Source organism: Bremia lactucae, linkage group LG10 (assembly GCF_004359215.1).
Source record: "Bremia lactucae strain SF5 linkage group LG10, whole genome shotgun sequence".
NCBI lineage: Eukaryota > Oomycota > Peronosporomycetes > Peronosporales > Peronosporaceae > Bremia > Bremia lactucae.
The window spans coordinates 2135088-2150471 of NC_090619.1; the positions used below are offsets into that span (position 1 = coordinate 2135088).

A 15384-nucleotide genomic window follows, 5' to 3' on the forward strand; every position below is an offset into this window, starting at 1 on the left:
CTTCAACCGAAGGGAGAGAGAAAGCTGCATGATACGTTTGTCGCCTTTGCATTTAGCTTAATTTTAAATAAACTTGTAAACGCTCTTCTCTTAGCGGCATCTGCCCTCTTGGAGCTAGCTAGTTACCTACGAGTTTCTCAGCCAGTAAGCATGGTCTAGTATAAGTGGGATTGTGTTTGGCAACGTGGTGCGTCATTGGGCGCCAGCATCGATTAATGGCTGTGTCAATCTGTCTAACTATATGCTCTGGACATAATATGGTTTTAATAGTTGGTAGCAGTTTATAAAGTGGTCAATTCAAAAGACTATACTATTGTAACCTGTGGGTTAAGAATTGATTTTGCGTGCTTTCAATTGCAAAGTCAAGCAATGGAGCACCTTCCCGACGGTCTTCTAGCCCACTTGTTTTCCCTCCTACCTTCTCGCGACGTGCTCCAAATAGCTTGTACCTGCCAAGCACTGTCTCCTTCCTCGCCATGCGTCCAGCTGGCCCTCGAACGTGTAATTACGCGGTGTTCTAGATTAAGTTCTGTCACAAGCTTCCTGCAAGCGTCATCCACCCACTGGCCGCGCTCGCCTTCTGTCCTTCGCGGCGCAGAAGTACTTTATATTAAGAATTTGCTGGCCTGCTCGACCATACGATCGTTTGAGGACAAGGATTTGTGCTCCCCTAGAAGCGTCGTTGTGAGCCGCGCATGGCTAACAGCTTTCAAAAAGCGAAGCCAAGACTTTGAGCAGTATCTGCTACAATTTCGTCAAACAAAACGACAGCAAAGGCGGCAGAACGCGGCGAAGAAGAAGGACAAAACAATGTACGACAGGCTTGGTATAGCTACGAATTCGTCGCTTATTGAGGCTGGAGCCATGATCGTGTGTGCCCACAACGTTCTTCTTCCTGCTGTACAATGTGTCGGCCGCAACCGACGGGCCATTATCAGTGGAGAGATGTACCGCGAAATTGTCGCCTACGCACCCGAACTCAGGGGATTTACGTTGGGATCTTGTCGCGACTGTCCCAAGTGTGTGTTGGAGCAAGATACACGAGAGCTTGAAGCCGAAGAGAAGAAAAGAACGCGGTTTGAAAACGAAATTGCTGGTTCCGAGGAAATGCTAGAGCTACTAGAGAGAAAAAACGGATTTCCAAAGACTTTGTTTTCTCCAGTGGAGAATGGAAGCAGAAGACAGCAGCAACTGGCGCCTCATTTGTCTGTAGGCGGGAAAAGCAAGTACGCAACGTATTTTTTGGTGCCCAAGAAATGGCTCAACAAGTGGCGAAAATTTGTACGCAGTCAAGGCAAAGATGCTCCTGGACCAGTGCTAAATGCAGAGCTGGTGTGTTTGTCGCATCAAAGGACCATTGTGCCACCCTACATCTCCATGTTCCTTTCTGGATTTTCGCTAGAGCAATCGCTTAAAGCAACCCAAGCGTACGTGGTTTTTTGTGTGATGAATGGTTGGGATGTGAATTGACGTTTAAGAAAATTGCTGTGATCTTGCAGGCACGGATCTATACCAGCCCGTCAGTATGAAATTGTAACATTCAGCGAGTGGGAAGCGTTGTACAATCGATATTGTGCTGAATTTGCGGTTGGTTTTGACGTGATCAATGGGGCGTATTACTGGAGGACACAAGAGTGCCAGATATGCAATTATGGCATTGGCGGCGGTTCGTCGTCTTCGCAACGAAACTCACGGCGCTAACGCAGACACGCTGTGCTACACATGCATATGTACTGGATCTTATTGAATGATGTGTGCAAATCTTTATATCGAATTTCTATTATGTGCTTTAAGCCACCGCCGTGACGAAGATACCTTCAGACGCGCTCCTATAGAATTCCTACAAAGCATCGGATCTCTTGATATGCAAGTGCTTCACAATGCGTGGGAGAAAGTGGACAAGGATGGGCACACCTCGCCATTTGCACACTCGAGTATTATTGATAATTTGCGGCTAAGACCAAATCACGGAGTGGAAATTGGTTTGCTCGAGCTTGTGGCTTTTGTGCTCTTTCTAGACACCTTAGAGCCTTAACGAACTGAAAGAGCGCCTAAGCTAGCATGTTCGAATGGAATTTAGAGTAAGTCTATCGCGTCATTGGCGAATATCCTGTTTAAATTGGCGTAGTTGGATTTGACGTACTAAAAATGTTGTTGGCTTACGTGTTCAGGTGAAGGAATCATCCGCTTTTTCATTTTTGTATTGCTTTATAAAGAAACAGAAATGAAAGAGGCTGGCGATCTTTATGATCGTTTTAGAGTCTTAGGGTCAAAGTAGCGACATTTTGATCGATAATTTGAGTGCCGATGATTTATGAGTGTTTTGCACTTTACAAGAATAACTTTGTCTACTTGGAGCTAATAGTTTAATGATAGGAAGAATGAAAGTAAATACGGTCTTAAAATAAACGTCGAATTACCAAATTACGAACCATTTCCGAATGACTCGCACCGGTAAACTATTATTATCAAAAGCTCAATTCATTTGCCATTAATTTACATTTGCTATAGGTATTTTGACGCAGAGCAGCGGGCAACACAGTGTACGCTTCTCACGCACGCTGTCTTTTGCAACATTTCAGGTCGGGGGCATACGTGCATACGTGCATCCATGTATTCTTTAGTTACTTTTAAATGGAGCTGAAGCTGGTTTGCTGTGTTGGTCTCACAATATTATAGTTCAATACTGAATCAAACCAGTAATTAAAAAAAAGATCAATCGAATTACCAGCATCACACGAGGGTTTCCAGCACGTACGGGGCGCCGAATAGTCGCGTAATTCTGAGCGTCGATTTCGTTTATAGATTAATCGACTACTGCGTAAGACAGCGAATCCAAGTATGCCTTATATTGATCTATATTTTCATGCAAGCTCTTTATTGTTTTCACAGCTTTATAAATGATGACCTCGATCTGGAAAGTGAAGTGTGGGAATCAATAGGAGGCGATGGAACTTTTGAAACTCGTCAGTGAATTTGAAAGAATCAGGTAGTACACCGAAATCGCTCGCGACTCGTTGCTGGTGGCGTCGTACGTGTGGGTCTAGCCGATTGTAAATGTGAAATCATCGCCAAATTCTGATTGTGTAAGATGGAGCGACATTATGATTATAGAAGCAAATTTAGCTCTCGAGAAACTTAGAAACTAAGACACATGAACATTAAAGGTGGAATACAAACAAAAAAACCACAAAAAATAATTTATTGTAATGGTGACAACTAATCAACTTAAACCGTATGCGTAAAGATCAACCTCCTAGCTATTCTTCCTTCTATAAACCATCTCGAGCCGATATGAGGGCAAAAGTGGTTAGTAGGAAGTCAGCACAAAGCACCACCCGTAATGAGGGACGGCACCATTCGGTCGCATCTTGTACAAACAGTGTCAAGTGAAAAAATGTCACACTTACATATTTCGTCGTGCAGCGATACAAATAAATTGAAAGCCTTATCTTCATCTCCATTCCACAGTCGTAAGCACTCGCGCGCGGTGGAGATCATGTTGACGCAGTATCCAGCATCCTCGTCGTAGGTCGCAAAAGCTTGTAGAAGACGAGTGGTACTTCGCTTTTCTTGACTTGTTGCTCCTGGAATTCTTGAAACGTCCGTTGATATCTCTTTGTAATGTGGGCAACTGCCGCACATACATAAATAGTGCTTCACTCGAATCGAGCAATTATCGCCTTGACTTGCCTCGCTCCAATCCGAGTCGTCACTTGTCGAACAATCCATTTGATCATTGGATATGTCGAACTCCTTCGTAAACGAGGATCTTGAGTCGTCGTGCTTCTGAACATCATAGTTGTAATGAACCGCCGCCGTGAGATCGTCCGTTTGACAGGCGACGTCAACAAAAAGAGGTGTTTTCTCCCTCTCGTCTGTTGCGCCGGCCATGAAGAGCTTTGAAAGCTTCAATAGGAAAACTCCTATGTACTCGGACGCGGTGGCCAGCATTGAGGTCATGGCGAGCATGCATGTTTGCTTCTTCACTTTGAAGACCGTTGAAATTATCGAAAAGCTTGTAAAGACCATTGCTGTGAATGAAGAAATTGAATAATGAGGATCAAACTACTGAATGCAGTTGGCGCGATTCCTGCATAGACAGATCTATTGAAGAGACTTTTTTCTACATCAAAGAGCTACTGTAACATTTTCAAAGACCCCCCTTTGATCATCCAGAATCATCAAAAGAGCACATTGGAAAAGTCTCTGTCCCATCAATTGTGAAAGGTTTTGAATGAACAGTAGCATTTTATTTAGTAAATAAAGAAGCATATGCTCCGAAAGTGGCTCATCAAGCCGTGTGTCTCTGCTGGAAACTTTTTATTAAATTAAAAACCGAATCATAGGATTCGAACCCATAAACTCTCTCACATCACTCCGGTAGTGATCCATCAAGCGTTGAGTCTCCGCTTTAATATTTTTTATGAGAAATAAATTAAAAGCAAAATTAGACACTTGGTTTTGCGTTGTCATGACTTATTCGCGCCCGTTTTGCGCGATTGAATCGCCTTCCTATAAAATCAGTTATAAGAGCAGTCGCGCACCAATAGGTACTTAGCGCCCTTATAAGGTTCAGGCGCGGAGGCGTGACGCTAGTTACTCTAGCAGCAAGAACGCCGGCAGTGACGGGCTTCCTTCCTTGCGACGCATCGCGATGCGCTGTACAGCCAAGATTGTGTTTTAATTCGCAGAGCGATGCCCATCGAGAATTTTTTGGCAAAGTACTAGGCAACTAATGTCTCGTGGCGTAACAAGTACGATCACTTTTTAGCAAAGGCCTTACACTTTTCTGCACTATTGATCTGCGGGACTTTGAGGACACCAATTGTGGTTGGTCGCCGGGATTATTAGTATCAGTCTCGACCAAGTGGAATGCTTTACGGTGACGTCAGAGTGCACTACAAAAGAAGAGCAACTAAAGCTGTGCTGCTTCTATTCTCTCGCCTGCTCATGGATCTCTGACCGTCTAAAAAAACAATACTAACAACGGACTGTGCGCTCCGAGACGGGCATGTGGTCAAGACGAAGACATCTGATTAATTGCACAATTAATGACGGTATGGACGGGATCAGCAGAGGAGAATACATATAAGCTAAGTATCTGTATACGAAGATAGAACACTTGTTGCTCACAAGATGGGTTTGCTGTCGGAAAATAGGACTTTGTCGACTTCTATTTAGCCAGCTGAGAATGCAATTTATCAGTGGCAGTAGGAGCAATCGGGTGCAAGCTTAATTTGAGAACGAACACAACTGTGGAAAGCATTAAAAAGGAGAGAAGATTTTGTTAATAAAACAATGGTCAACTATTTGTAAAGTTTCTACTATAAGCTGCTGTCTCTAGACTTGGAGATGCTTCGCTATCCGACATGTATTACAGCACGCCGTGAAAACTTGGACTCGACTGGGTTGCTGCGTTCGTCGACTCTCGAGATCAACTGGCTGTGCTCGAAGTAGAAATCTCAAAGAAAGCAGGTTTTTGATTTTAGTACCCGTGTTTTGGGAAAGGATCGCCGTTTCACGCAGCGGTGCACAATCGCTAGCTTACAGTAATTACATTATTGATTTTAATGGGAGCAAATGCTAACGTGTGCAATGGAAAGGGAAGACGATCACTTCACGTCGTGGAGCTATCTATCGACATGGCTAGGATCANGACGTAACAGGTCAGTTGGCTCTACTTGACCTTTATTTAGCGCAAGTAAACGGCTAGTGAGCGGTAAATCGCTTCTATTTTGTCACTGACGTTTTTACTACTACGGCCCAGATCGTTCGGAACATCGATTAATCACGCAGACGCGTAACAATCCGCCCTCCCAGACAGCCCGTGCCCATAAACATTCAAATATAGAGCTATTGAAGGGGCACTTATTCAACGTGTAACTTATACTCTTCTCTGATTGGCCCGTACGATATAATCTGCAATGATAAAATGACTTGCGACTTCTTGTCCGAGAGCGTACTATCAACTTTGGATCCAGCCCGAAGGCTTCAGCGCATCTGTTCGTCGAATAGTGACTTAATCAGTCGACACAAGAGCTTGATTGCAGTAGCGCTATGGTAAAGTTGCGCGCGCACATAACATTTCGATTTTTTCTAATCCATCCGGACAACATTTTTGACGGCGAACTAAGAATCAACAAAAATCTCAATTGTTCGGCCTTAAAAACAGTCGTTCTGTGATCAGCCAATTTTATTGGAACATCCAGATAGTAGTCGTCTCCACCCACGCACCCCTTATTAATTCTTGAAACTGTTCAAAGCTTGAGATATGGAAAGTCAGCAGCGTGTTATGACTTGTGTGTTTCAACTCGACATGCGTTGGGAGATTTACAGTTTCCTTTCTAGCCCCAAAGGAAGGATTGGCGTTACTATTTCATTATGAAAATACATTACCTTATTCTTTGATAACTTTCTTCGATGCACTTCGGAGACTTTCCATGCATGAAAGCAGCCGTTGGTTTGCAGTGTGACATGGGCAAAAATCCTTCGACTTCTGCTTCAACAGTGCATCACAACTTCAACCGAAGGGAGAGAGAAAGCTGCATGATACGTTTGTCGCCTTTGCATTTAGCTTAATTTTAAATAAACTTGTAAACGCTCTTCTCTTAGCGGCATCTGCCCTCTTGGAGCTAGCTAGTTACCTACGAGTTTCTCAGCCAGTAAGCATGGTCTAGTATAAGTGGGATTGTGTTTGGCAACGTGGTGCGTCATTGGGCGCCAGCATCGATTAATGGCTGTGTCAATCTGTCTAACTATATGCTCTGGACATAATATGGTTTTAATAGTTGGTAGCAGTTTATAAAGTGGTCAATTCAAAAGACTATACTATTGTAACCTGTGGGTTAAGAATTGATTTTGCGTGCTTTCAATTGCAAAGTCAAGCAATGGAGCACCTTCCCGACGGTCTTCTAGCCCACTTGTTTTCCCTCCTACCTTCTCGCGACGTGCTCCAAATAGCTTGTACCTGCCAAGCACTGTCTCCTTCCTCGCCATGCGTCCAGCTGGCCCTCGAACGTGTAATTACGCGGTGTTCTAGATTAAGTTCTGTCACAAGCTTCCTGCAAGCGTCATCCACCCACTGGCCGCGCTCGCCTTCTGTCCTTCGCGGCGCAGAAGTACTTTATATTAAGAATTTGCTGGCCTGCTCGACCATACGATCGTTTGAGGACAAGGATTTGTGCTCCCCTAGAAGCGTCGTTGTGAGCCGCGCATGGCTAACAGCTTTCAAAAAGCGAAGCCAAGACTTTGAGCAGTATCTGCTACAATTTCGTCAAACAAAACGACAGCAAAGGCGGCAGAACGCGGCGAAGAAGAAGGACAAAACAATGTACGACAGGCTTGGTATAGCTACGAATTCGTCGCTTATTGAGGCTGGAGCCATGATCGTGTGTGCCCACAACGTTCTTCTTCCTGCTGTACAATGTGTCGGCCGCAACCGACGGGCCATTATCAGTGGAGAGATGTACCGCGAAATTGTCGCCTACGCACCCGAACTCAGGGGATTTACGTTGGGATCTTGTCGCGACTGTCCCAAGTGTGTGTTGGAGCAAGATACACGAGAGCTTGAAGCCGAAGAGAAGAAAAGAACGCGGTTTGAAAACGAAATTGCTGGTTCCGAGGAAATGCTAGAGCTACTAGAGAGAAAAAACGGATTTCCAAAGACTTTGTTTTCTCCAGTGGAGAATGGAAGCAGAAGACAGCAGCAACTGGCGCCTCATTTGTCTGTAGGCGGGAAAAGCAAGTACGCAACGTATTTTTTGGTGCCCAAGAAATGGCTCAACAAGTGGCGAAAATTTGTACGCAGTCAAGGCAAAGATGCTCCTGGACCAGTGCTAAATGCAGAGCTGGTGTGTTTGTCGCATCAAAGGACCATTGTGCCACCCTACATCTCCATGTTCCTTTCTGGATTTTCGCTAGAGCAATCGCTTAAAGCAACCCAAGCGTACGTGGTTTTTTGTGTGATGAATGGTTGGGATGTGAATTGACGTTTAAGAAAATTGCTGTGATCTTGCAGGCACGGATCTATACCAGCCCGTCAGTATGAAATTGTAACATTCAGCGAGTGGGAAGCGTTGTACAATCGATATTGTGCTGAATTTGCGGTTGGTTTTGACGTGATCAATGGGGCGTATTACTGGAGGACACAAGAGTGCCAGATATGCAATTATGGCATTGGCGGCGGTTCGTCGTCTTCGCAACGAAACTCACGGCGCTAACGCAGACACGCTGTGCTACACATGCATATGTACTGGATCTTATTGAATGATGTGTGCAAATCTTTATATCGAATTTCTATTATGTGCTTTAAGCCACCGCCGTGACGAAGATACCTTCAGACGCGCTCCTATAGAATTCCTACAAAGCATCGGATCTCTTGATATGCAAGTGCTTCACAATGCGTGGGAGAAAGTGGACAAGGATGGGCACACCTCGCCATTTGCACACTCGAGTATTATTGATAATTTGCGGCTAAGACCAAATCACGGAGTGGAAATTGGTTTGCTCGAGCTTGTGGCTTTTGTGCTCTTTCTAGACACCTTAGAGCCTTAACGAACTGAAAGAGCGCCTAAGCTAGCATGTTCGAATGGAATTTAGAGTAAGTCTATCGCGTCATTGGCGAATATCCTGTTTAAATTGGCGTAGTTGGATTTGACGTACTAAAAATGTTGTTGGCTTACGTGTTCAGGTGAAGGAATCATCCGCTTTTTCATTTTTGTATTGCTTTATAAAGAAACAGAAATGAAAGAGGCTGGCGATCTTTATGATCGTTTTAGAGTCTTAGGGTCAAAGTAGCGACATTTTGATCGATAATTTGAGTGCCGATGATTTATGAGTGTTTTGCACTTTACAAGAATAACTTTGTCTACTTGGAGCTAATAGTTTAATGATAGGAAGAATGAAAGTAAATACGGTCTTAAAATAAACGTCGAATTACCAAATTACGAACCATTTCCGAATGACTCGCACCGGTAAACTATTATTATCAAAAGCTCAATTCATTTGCCATTAATTTACATTTGCTATAGGTATTTTGACGCAGAGCAGCGGGCAACACAGTGTACGCTTCTCACGCACGCTGTCTTTTGCAACATTTCAGGTCGGGGGCATACGTGCATACGTGCATCCATGTATTCTTTAGTTACTTTTAAATGGAGCTGAAGCTGGTTTGCTGTGTTGGTCTCACAATATTATAGTTCAATACTGAATCAAACCAGTAATTAAAAAAAAGATCAATCGAATTACCAGCATCACACGAGGGTTTCCAGCACGTACGGGGCGCCGAATAGTCGCGTAATTCTGAGCGTCGATTTCGTTTATAGATTAATCGACTACTGCGTAAGACAGCGAATCCAAGTATGCCTTATATTGATCTATATTTTCATGCAAGCTCTTTATTGTTTTCACAGCTTTATAAATGATGACCTCGATCTGGAAAGTGAAGTGTGGGAATCAATAGGAGGCGATGGAACTTTTGAAACTCGTCAGTGAATTTGAAAGAATCAGGTAGTACACCGAAATCGCTCGCGACTCGTTGCTGGTGGCGTCGTACGTGTGGGTCTAGCCGATTGTAAATGTGAAATCATCGCCAAATTCTGATTGTGTAAGATGGAGCGACATTATGATTATAGAAGCAAATTTAGCTCTCGAGAAACTTAGAAACTAAGACACATGAACATTAAAGGTGGAATACAAACAAAAAAACCACAAAAAATAATTTATTGTAATGGTGACAACTAATCAACTTAAACCGTATGCGTAAAGATCAACCTCCTAGCTATTCTTCCTTCTATAAACCATCTCGAGCCGATATGAGGGCAAAAGTGGTTAGTAGGAAGTCAGCACAAAGCACCACCCGTAATGAGGGACGGCACCATTCGGTCGCATCTTGTACAAACAGTGTCAAGTGAAAAAATGTCACACTTACATATTTCGTCGTGCAGCGATACAAATAAATTGAAAGCCTTATCTTCATCTCCATTCCACAGTCGTAAGCACTCGCGCGCGGTGGAGATCATGTTGACGCAGTATCCAGCATCCTCGTCGTAGGTCGCAAAAGCTTGTAGAAGACGAGTGGTACTTCGCTTTTCTTGACTTGTTGCTCCTGGAATTCTTGAAACGTCCGTTGATATCTCTTTGTAATGTGGGCAACTGCCGCACATACATAAATAGTGCTTCACTCGAATCGAGCAATTATCGCCTTGACTTGCCTCGCTCCAATCCGAGTCGTCACTTGTCGAACAATCCATTTGATCATTGGATATGTCGAACTCCTTCGTAAACGAGGATCTTGAGTCGTCGTGCTTCTGAACATCATAGTTGTAATGAACCGCCGCCGTGAGATCGTCCGTTTGACAGGCGACGTCAACAAAAAGAGGTGTTTTCTCCCTCTCGTCTGTTGCGCCGGCCATGAAGAGCTTTGAAAGCTTCAATAGGAAAACTCCTATGTACTCGGACGCGGTGGCCAGCATTGAGGTCATGGCGAGCATGCATGTTTGCTTCTTCACTTTGAAGACCGTTGAAATTATCGAAAAGCTTGTAAAGACCATTGCTGTGAATGAAGAAATTGAATAATGAGGATCAAACTACTGAATGCAGTTGGCGCGATTCCTGCATAGACAGATCTATTGAAGAGACTTTTTTCTACATCAAAGAGCTACTGTAACATTTTCAAAGACCCCCCTTTGATCATCCAGAATCATCAAAAGAGCACATTGGAAAAGTCTCTGTCCCATCAATTGTGAAAGGTTTTGAATGAACAGTAGCATTTTATTTAGTAAATAAAGAAGCATATGCTCCGAAAGTGGCTCATCAAGCCGTGTGTCTCTGCTGGAAACTTTTTATTAAATTAAAAACCGAATCATAGGATTCGAACCCATAAACTCTCTCACATCACTCCGGTAGTGATCCATCAAGCGTTGAGTCTCCGCTTTAATATTTTTTATGAGAAATAAATTAAAAGCAAAATTAGACACTTGGTTTTGCGTTGTCATGACTTATTCGCGCCCGTTTTGCGCGATTGAATCGCCTTCCTATAAAATCAGTTATAAGAGCAGTCGCGCACCAATAGGTACTTAGCGCCCTTATAAGGTTCAGGCGCGGAGGCGTGACGCTAGTTACTCTAGCAGCAAGAACGCCGGCAGTGACGGGCTTCCTTCCTTGCGACGCATCGCGATGCGCTGTACAGCCAAGATTGTGTTTTAATTCGCAGAGCGATGCCCATCGAGAATTTTTTGGCAAAGTACTAGGCAACTAATGTCTCGTGGCGTAACAAGTACGATCACTTTTTAGCAAAGGCCTTACACTTTTCTGCACTATTGATCTGCGGGACTTTGAGGACACCAATTGTGGTTGGTCGCCGGGATTATTAGTATCAGTCTCGACCAAGTGGAATGCTTTACGGTGACGTCAGAGTGCACTACAAAAGAAGAGCAACTAAAGCTGTGCTGCTTCTATTCTCTCGCCTGCTCATGGATCTCTGACCGTCTAAAAAAACAATACTAACAACGGACTGTGCGCTCCGAGACGGGCATGTGGTCAAGACGAAGACATCTGATTAATTGCACAATTAATGACGGTATGGACGGGATCAGCAGAGGAGAATACATATAAGCTAAGTATCTGTATACGAAGATAGAACACTTGTTGCTCACAAGATGGGTTTGCTGTCGGAAAATAGGACTTTGTCGACTTCTATTTAGCCAGCTGAGAATGCAATTTATCAGTGGCAGTAGGAGCAATCGGGTGCAAGCTTAATTTGAGAACGAACACAACTGTGGAAAGCATTAAAAAGGAGAGAAGATTTTGTTAATAAAACAATGGTCAACTATTTGTAAAGTTTCTACTATAAGCTGCTGTCTCTAGACTTGGAGATGCTTCGCTATCCGACATGTATTACAGCACGCCGTGAAAACTTGGACTCGACTGGGTTGCTGCGTTCGTCGACTCTCGAGATCAACTGGCTGTGCTCGAAGTAGAAATCTCAAAGAAAGCAGGTTTTAGATTTTGTACCCGTGTTTTGGGAAAGGATCGCCGTTTCACGCAGCGGTGCACAATCGCTAGCTTACAGTAATTACATTATTGATTTTAATGGGAGCAAATGCTAACGTGTGCAATGGAAAGGGAAGACGATCACTTCACGTCGTGGAGCTATCTATCGACATGGCTAGGATCATTCCAAGCTTGATTGATGCAGAAGCTGATATCGATGCGACGGAGAAGCATGGATTTACTCCGTCAATGTTAATGTGTTTTAAGGTATCTCTCGAAAGTTCTGCGACGCTGCTAGCCCTTGGAGCTGATGTTTATCGCATTGCGCGGTCAAGTGGTTTTTCGGCGCTGGAATTTGCAGTTAAGAGTGAGCGCTCAAAGCTTTGCGAGCATTGTCTTTCGAAAGGTGCCAATTAAATGCACCCACGCTGAATGCAAAACTAGTCTGCATTTAGCCGCCACTCTGTTTAATTCCGAAAGCATTCTTGTTCTGTTGGAAAGCAATGCAAATCTCAACGTGCAAAAGCGGTATGGACAAACTCCGTTAGCAGTTGGCTTGCATCCGATCCCGGCGACTGTGTAGAAGGGAGCTCGAACTCTGTGTATCAGATGTTGATGTGTGCCGGCTGCCACAATGACAAACGAGATATATTGGAGACCGTAAGGTATGATTATTAGCTAATGCGTCACGAAATTGCGATGTGATTAGAGTATCGCAAGTGCCTTTGGAACATCACACCCCTTTACTTACATTAGGGAATCGCTATAGCCACACACCCTAATTACCTCACCCATTTCGCTTACCTTACTAAATTCATTGCCATTATATGGCGACAGGATAACCGAAGATGAGGAGAAAACATGTAATATTGCTCTTATTCGCGTTGCTCTATATTCCATTCTATTTTACCTACTGCAGGGGTATTTTGTTGTTCAAGACGTAACAACCAATCATAATTTCAGGAGGTGGAAATAGCAACTTGGGTTGGTAGAAATAGCAGTCCCCAAATGTAATGAATTTTACAGGTGAGAAAAGGCCAAGAGCGCCCGAACTTGATTGGCAAGTCATAACAAGAGCGAAAAGAAAGGAGGACGAGGGAGAAGTTGAGCTGGAAATAAGCAACAAGGGTCGGAGGTGCGCTCTTGCGCATGCATGTTAGTTAATCTTAGGAAGTCAAGCTAAGGATGAATTTGTTTTACTTTACTTCTATCAACTCATGCGAAAGCGCATGCTTACCTTTCAAATAGGCGAATCTTAGTGTTCTTTTCTGTACCCACCATGAGCGCATTCAAGCCACAATTTCCTTATGTTTCAGTTTTTGTCGGCTTTCGGTCGTAATTTCTTTGATGAAAAACAAAGAAATTACGCACATATTGAGAAGTCATTTTGCAGCCCTTTCGATTTACTGAAGCTGGGAAGGCATGCATAAAGGTTCCTCAATATGAATTCTAGTTACCAACAGGTTGCTACCACTCACAAATACAGGGGTACATAATTAAGGGGTGTGGCTATTCCGGTTTCCAAATGTAATTTAGGGTACCAAAAGTTCAAAGGGAATGGCTCATACCATGACAATGTTTATGTTGTCATTTTTAATCTGTAGTTTTTCTTAAATATAACAAACAGACGGGAGGGTATGGCAATACCAAAAGGTGTGTGGCTATACCGGTTCCTTTTTTTAAATGAGCGATATGTAGGCATTGTGTAATTAAAAAAACTATTTTTAGCTAGTTTCCCATCACTGGTACTTGATTTTATGCGCCCACGATTTACAATAATCTCCCTGCACCAAGGTAAGTTTTTGTGTCACGACTCTTCGTAGTTATTGTTTACAATATAGCAAAGGTGGGTTCATGACTCTTCAAAACTTTACTAAGAACATTGCGCGTGGCGCCTAAGGTCTTAAACCTCCAATCGTCCCATGGCTCTTGGCGTTCAAGCAAGGCCCAAATAAGGATTAGGTCATGTCTCGAATCTATAATTAAGGATGAGACAGCGTTCCATACTGTCAAAGTTCTTTTTACCCGATACAAACTTTTTCTAATATTTCTTATCAAATCACTTGGAACACAGTTGAAAATGTCAACTGCTGACCATCCTGAAATCTTGAGTGAGTTTTATTATTGACAATCGACACCGAAACTCAATAAATGCGTTCGTTTCGGAAATTATTGCATTTATGAAGTTTCGGTGGAAATTAATGAATGATCAATTAAATATGATAGACGCAATCGATCGAATTTCTCTCGTTTCGATGTCGATGGATATAAATGACGCGTTGAGTTGGGTCTTTGTGTTTGCTGCATCTTACTTAAAAGCTCTAGTCAACTCGTGTATAAACTTTCACCGACTTTAAACATCAGTACAGCACTTTTTTGCAGTGAACAACCTCAATTTCGCGTCTTATAAAAGCATCTCTTTATACACAGGTCTTGTCGGCACAATGTCGTGATTTCCAGTAGAGTGCAAGCGTCTGAGTTTCCAGAATTGCCAACTGCGAGAGCGCATGTAAAACTTCATCAGTGCAACACGGGGAGCTTGAGTCTTCAATACGTCTGGCCTTTACGACCAGATCCTGTAAGTCAACACAATGCACAATCAATCAGCAACTTTGCCCCATGAGCAGCGCTTTGGAATTTAAGACCTCAACAATATTTTCAAGTGTCGCGATTGGCTCCAACAATTCGTCCATATCCACCGCTTGCTCGTGTAAACGATCATCTCGGTAATAATCAGACTGGCTTTCGGCGCTCCACTTGTTAATTACCTCAAGCGCAAGGGCTCGCATCTGTATGATACGTGATGAGATGGATACGGGTCGTGGAGAGCGCAACAAAACTTACCGCAGAAAGATCGGCAACATCAGAGCATTGAATCGTTAGATCAACTGTTTGGAATTGATTTACTGACGGTGTAAAGCGTAACAGTATCTGACTACCTGAAATGGTCCGTAGCACTATCCAGAGCTTCCCATATTGTGTTCGGCAGCTACGACGCAATCGAGGAAATTCATCATCGGACGAATCCAAGAGCTGACGCAAGAACGAAACCATCTTTTCAAAGTACAATTTTTCAAAATTTTCGTCATCCTCTTCCTCGTCTTCAGTGGCAGAGGAAAAAGGGATGGAGACCACAAATCGAGACGGTGGAGACAATGCAAGCAATAGTGCATCAGACGGCGCCATTTTTGACCATAATTTTGCAAACTGTGGTGAGCTGTACGCATACTCAGCAAGCGCATCCCACCACTGCGCCCCATGCCAAAGTACACTCGTGTGGGCCTTACCATCAACAGCTTTTCTACCAGTTGGCATGAATGGCTCATGATTTTGACGAAAAGCAGCGTGGATGGCAACTTTACTGATTGGCATTTCTTCTTCGATTGGCTG

The 15384-nt window shown here is 43.5% G+C and overlaps 2 protein-coding genes across 2 annotated transcripts; both read left to right on the forward strand.

The window, feature by feature from the left end:
• Positions 1 to 369: 369 nt before the first annotated feature.
• CCR75_001690 (uncharacterized protein) lies at positions 370 to 1887 on the forward strand (the record flags this gene model as incomplete). The annotated part of the gene is made up of 2 exons (XM_067959791.1): positions 370 to 1427; positions 1500 to 1887. The coding sequence occupies 2 exons, from the start codon at positions 370 to 372 to the stop codon at positions 1699 to 1701; spliced, it is 1260 nt and encodes a 419-aa protein (XP_067814358.1). The 3' UTR covers positions 1702 to 1887.
• A 5003-nt stretch (positions 1888 to 6890) lies between these two features.
• Positions 6891 to 8408, forward strand: CCR75_001691 (uncharacterized protein; the record flags this gene model as incomplete). The annotated part of the gene is made up of 2 exons (XM_067959792.1): positions 6891 to 7948; positions 8021 to 8408. The coding sequence occupies 2 exons, from the start codon at positions 6891 to 6893 to the stop codon at positions 8220 to 8222; spliced, it is 1260 nt and encodes a 419-aa protein (XP_067814289.1). The 3' UTR covers positions 8223 to 8408.
• Positions 8409 to 15384: the final 6976 nt, after the last annotated feature.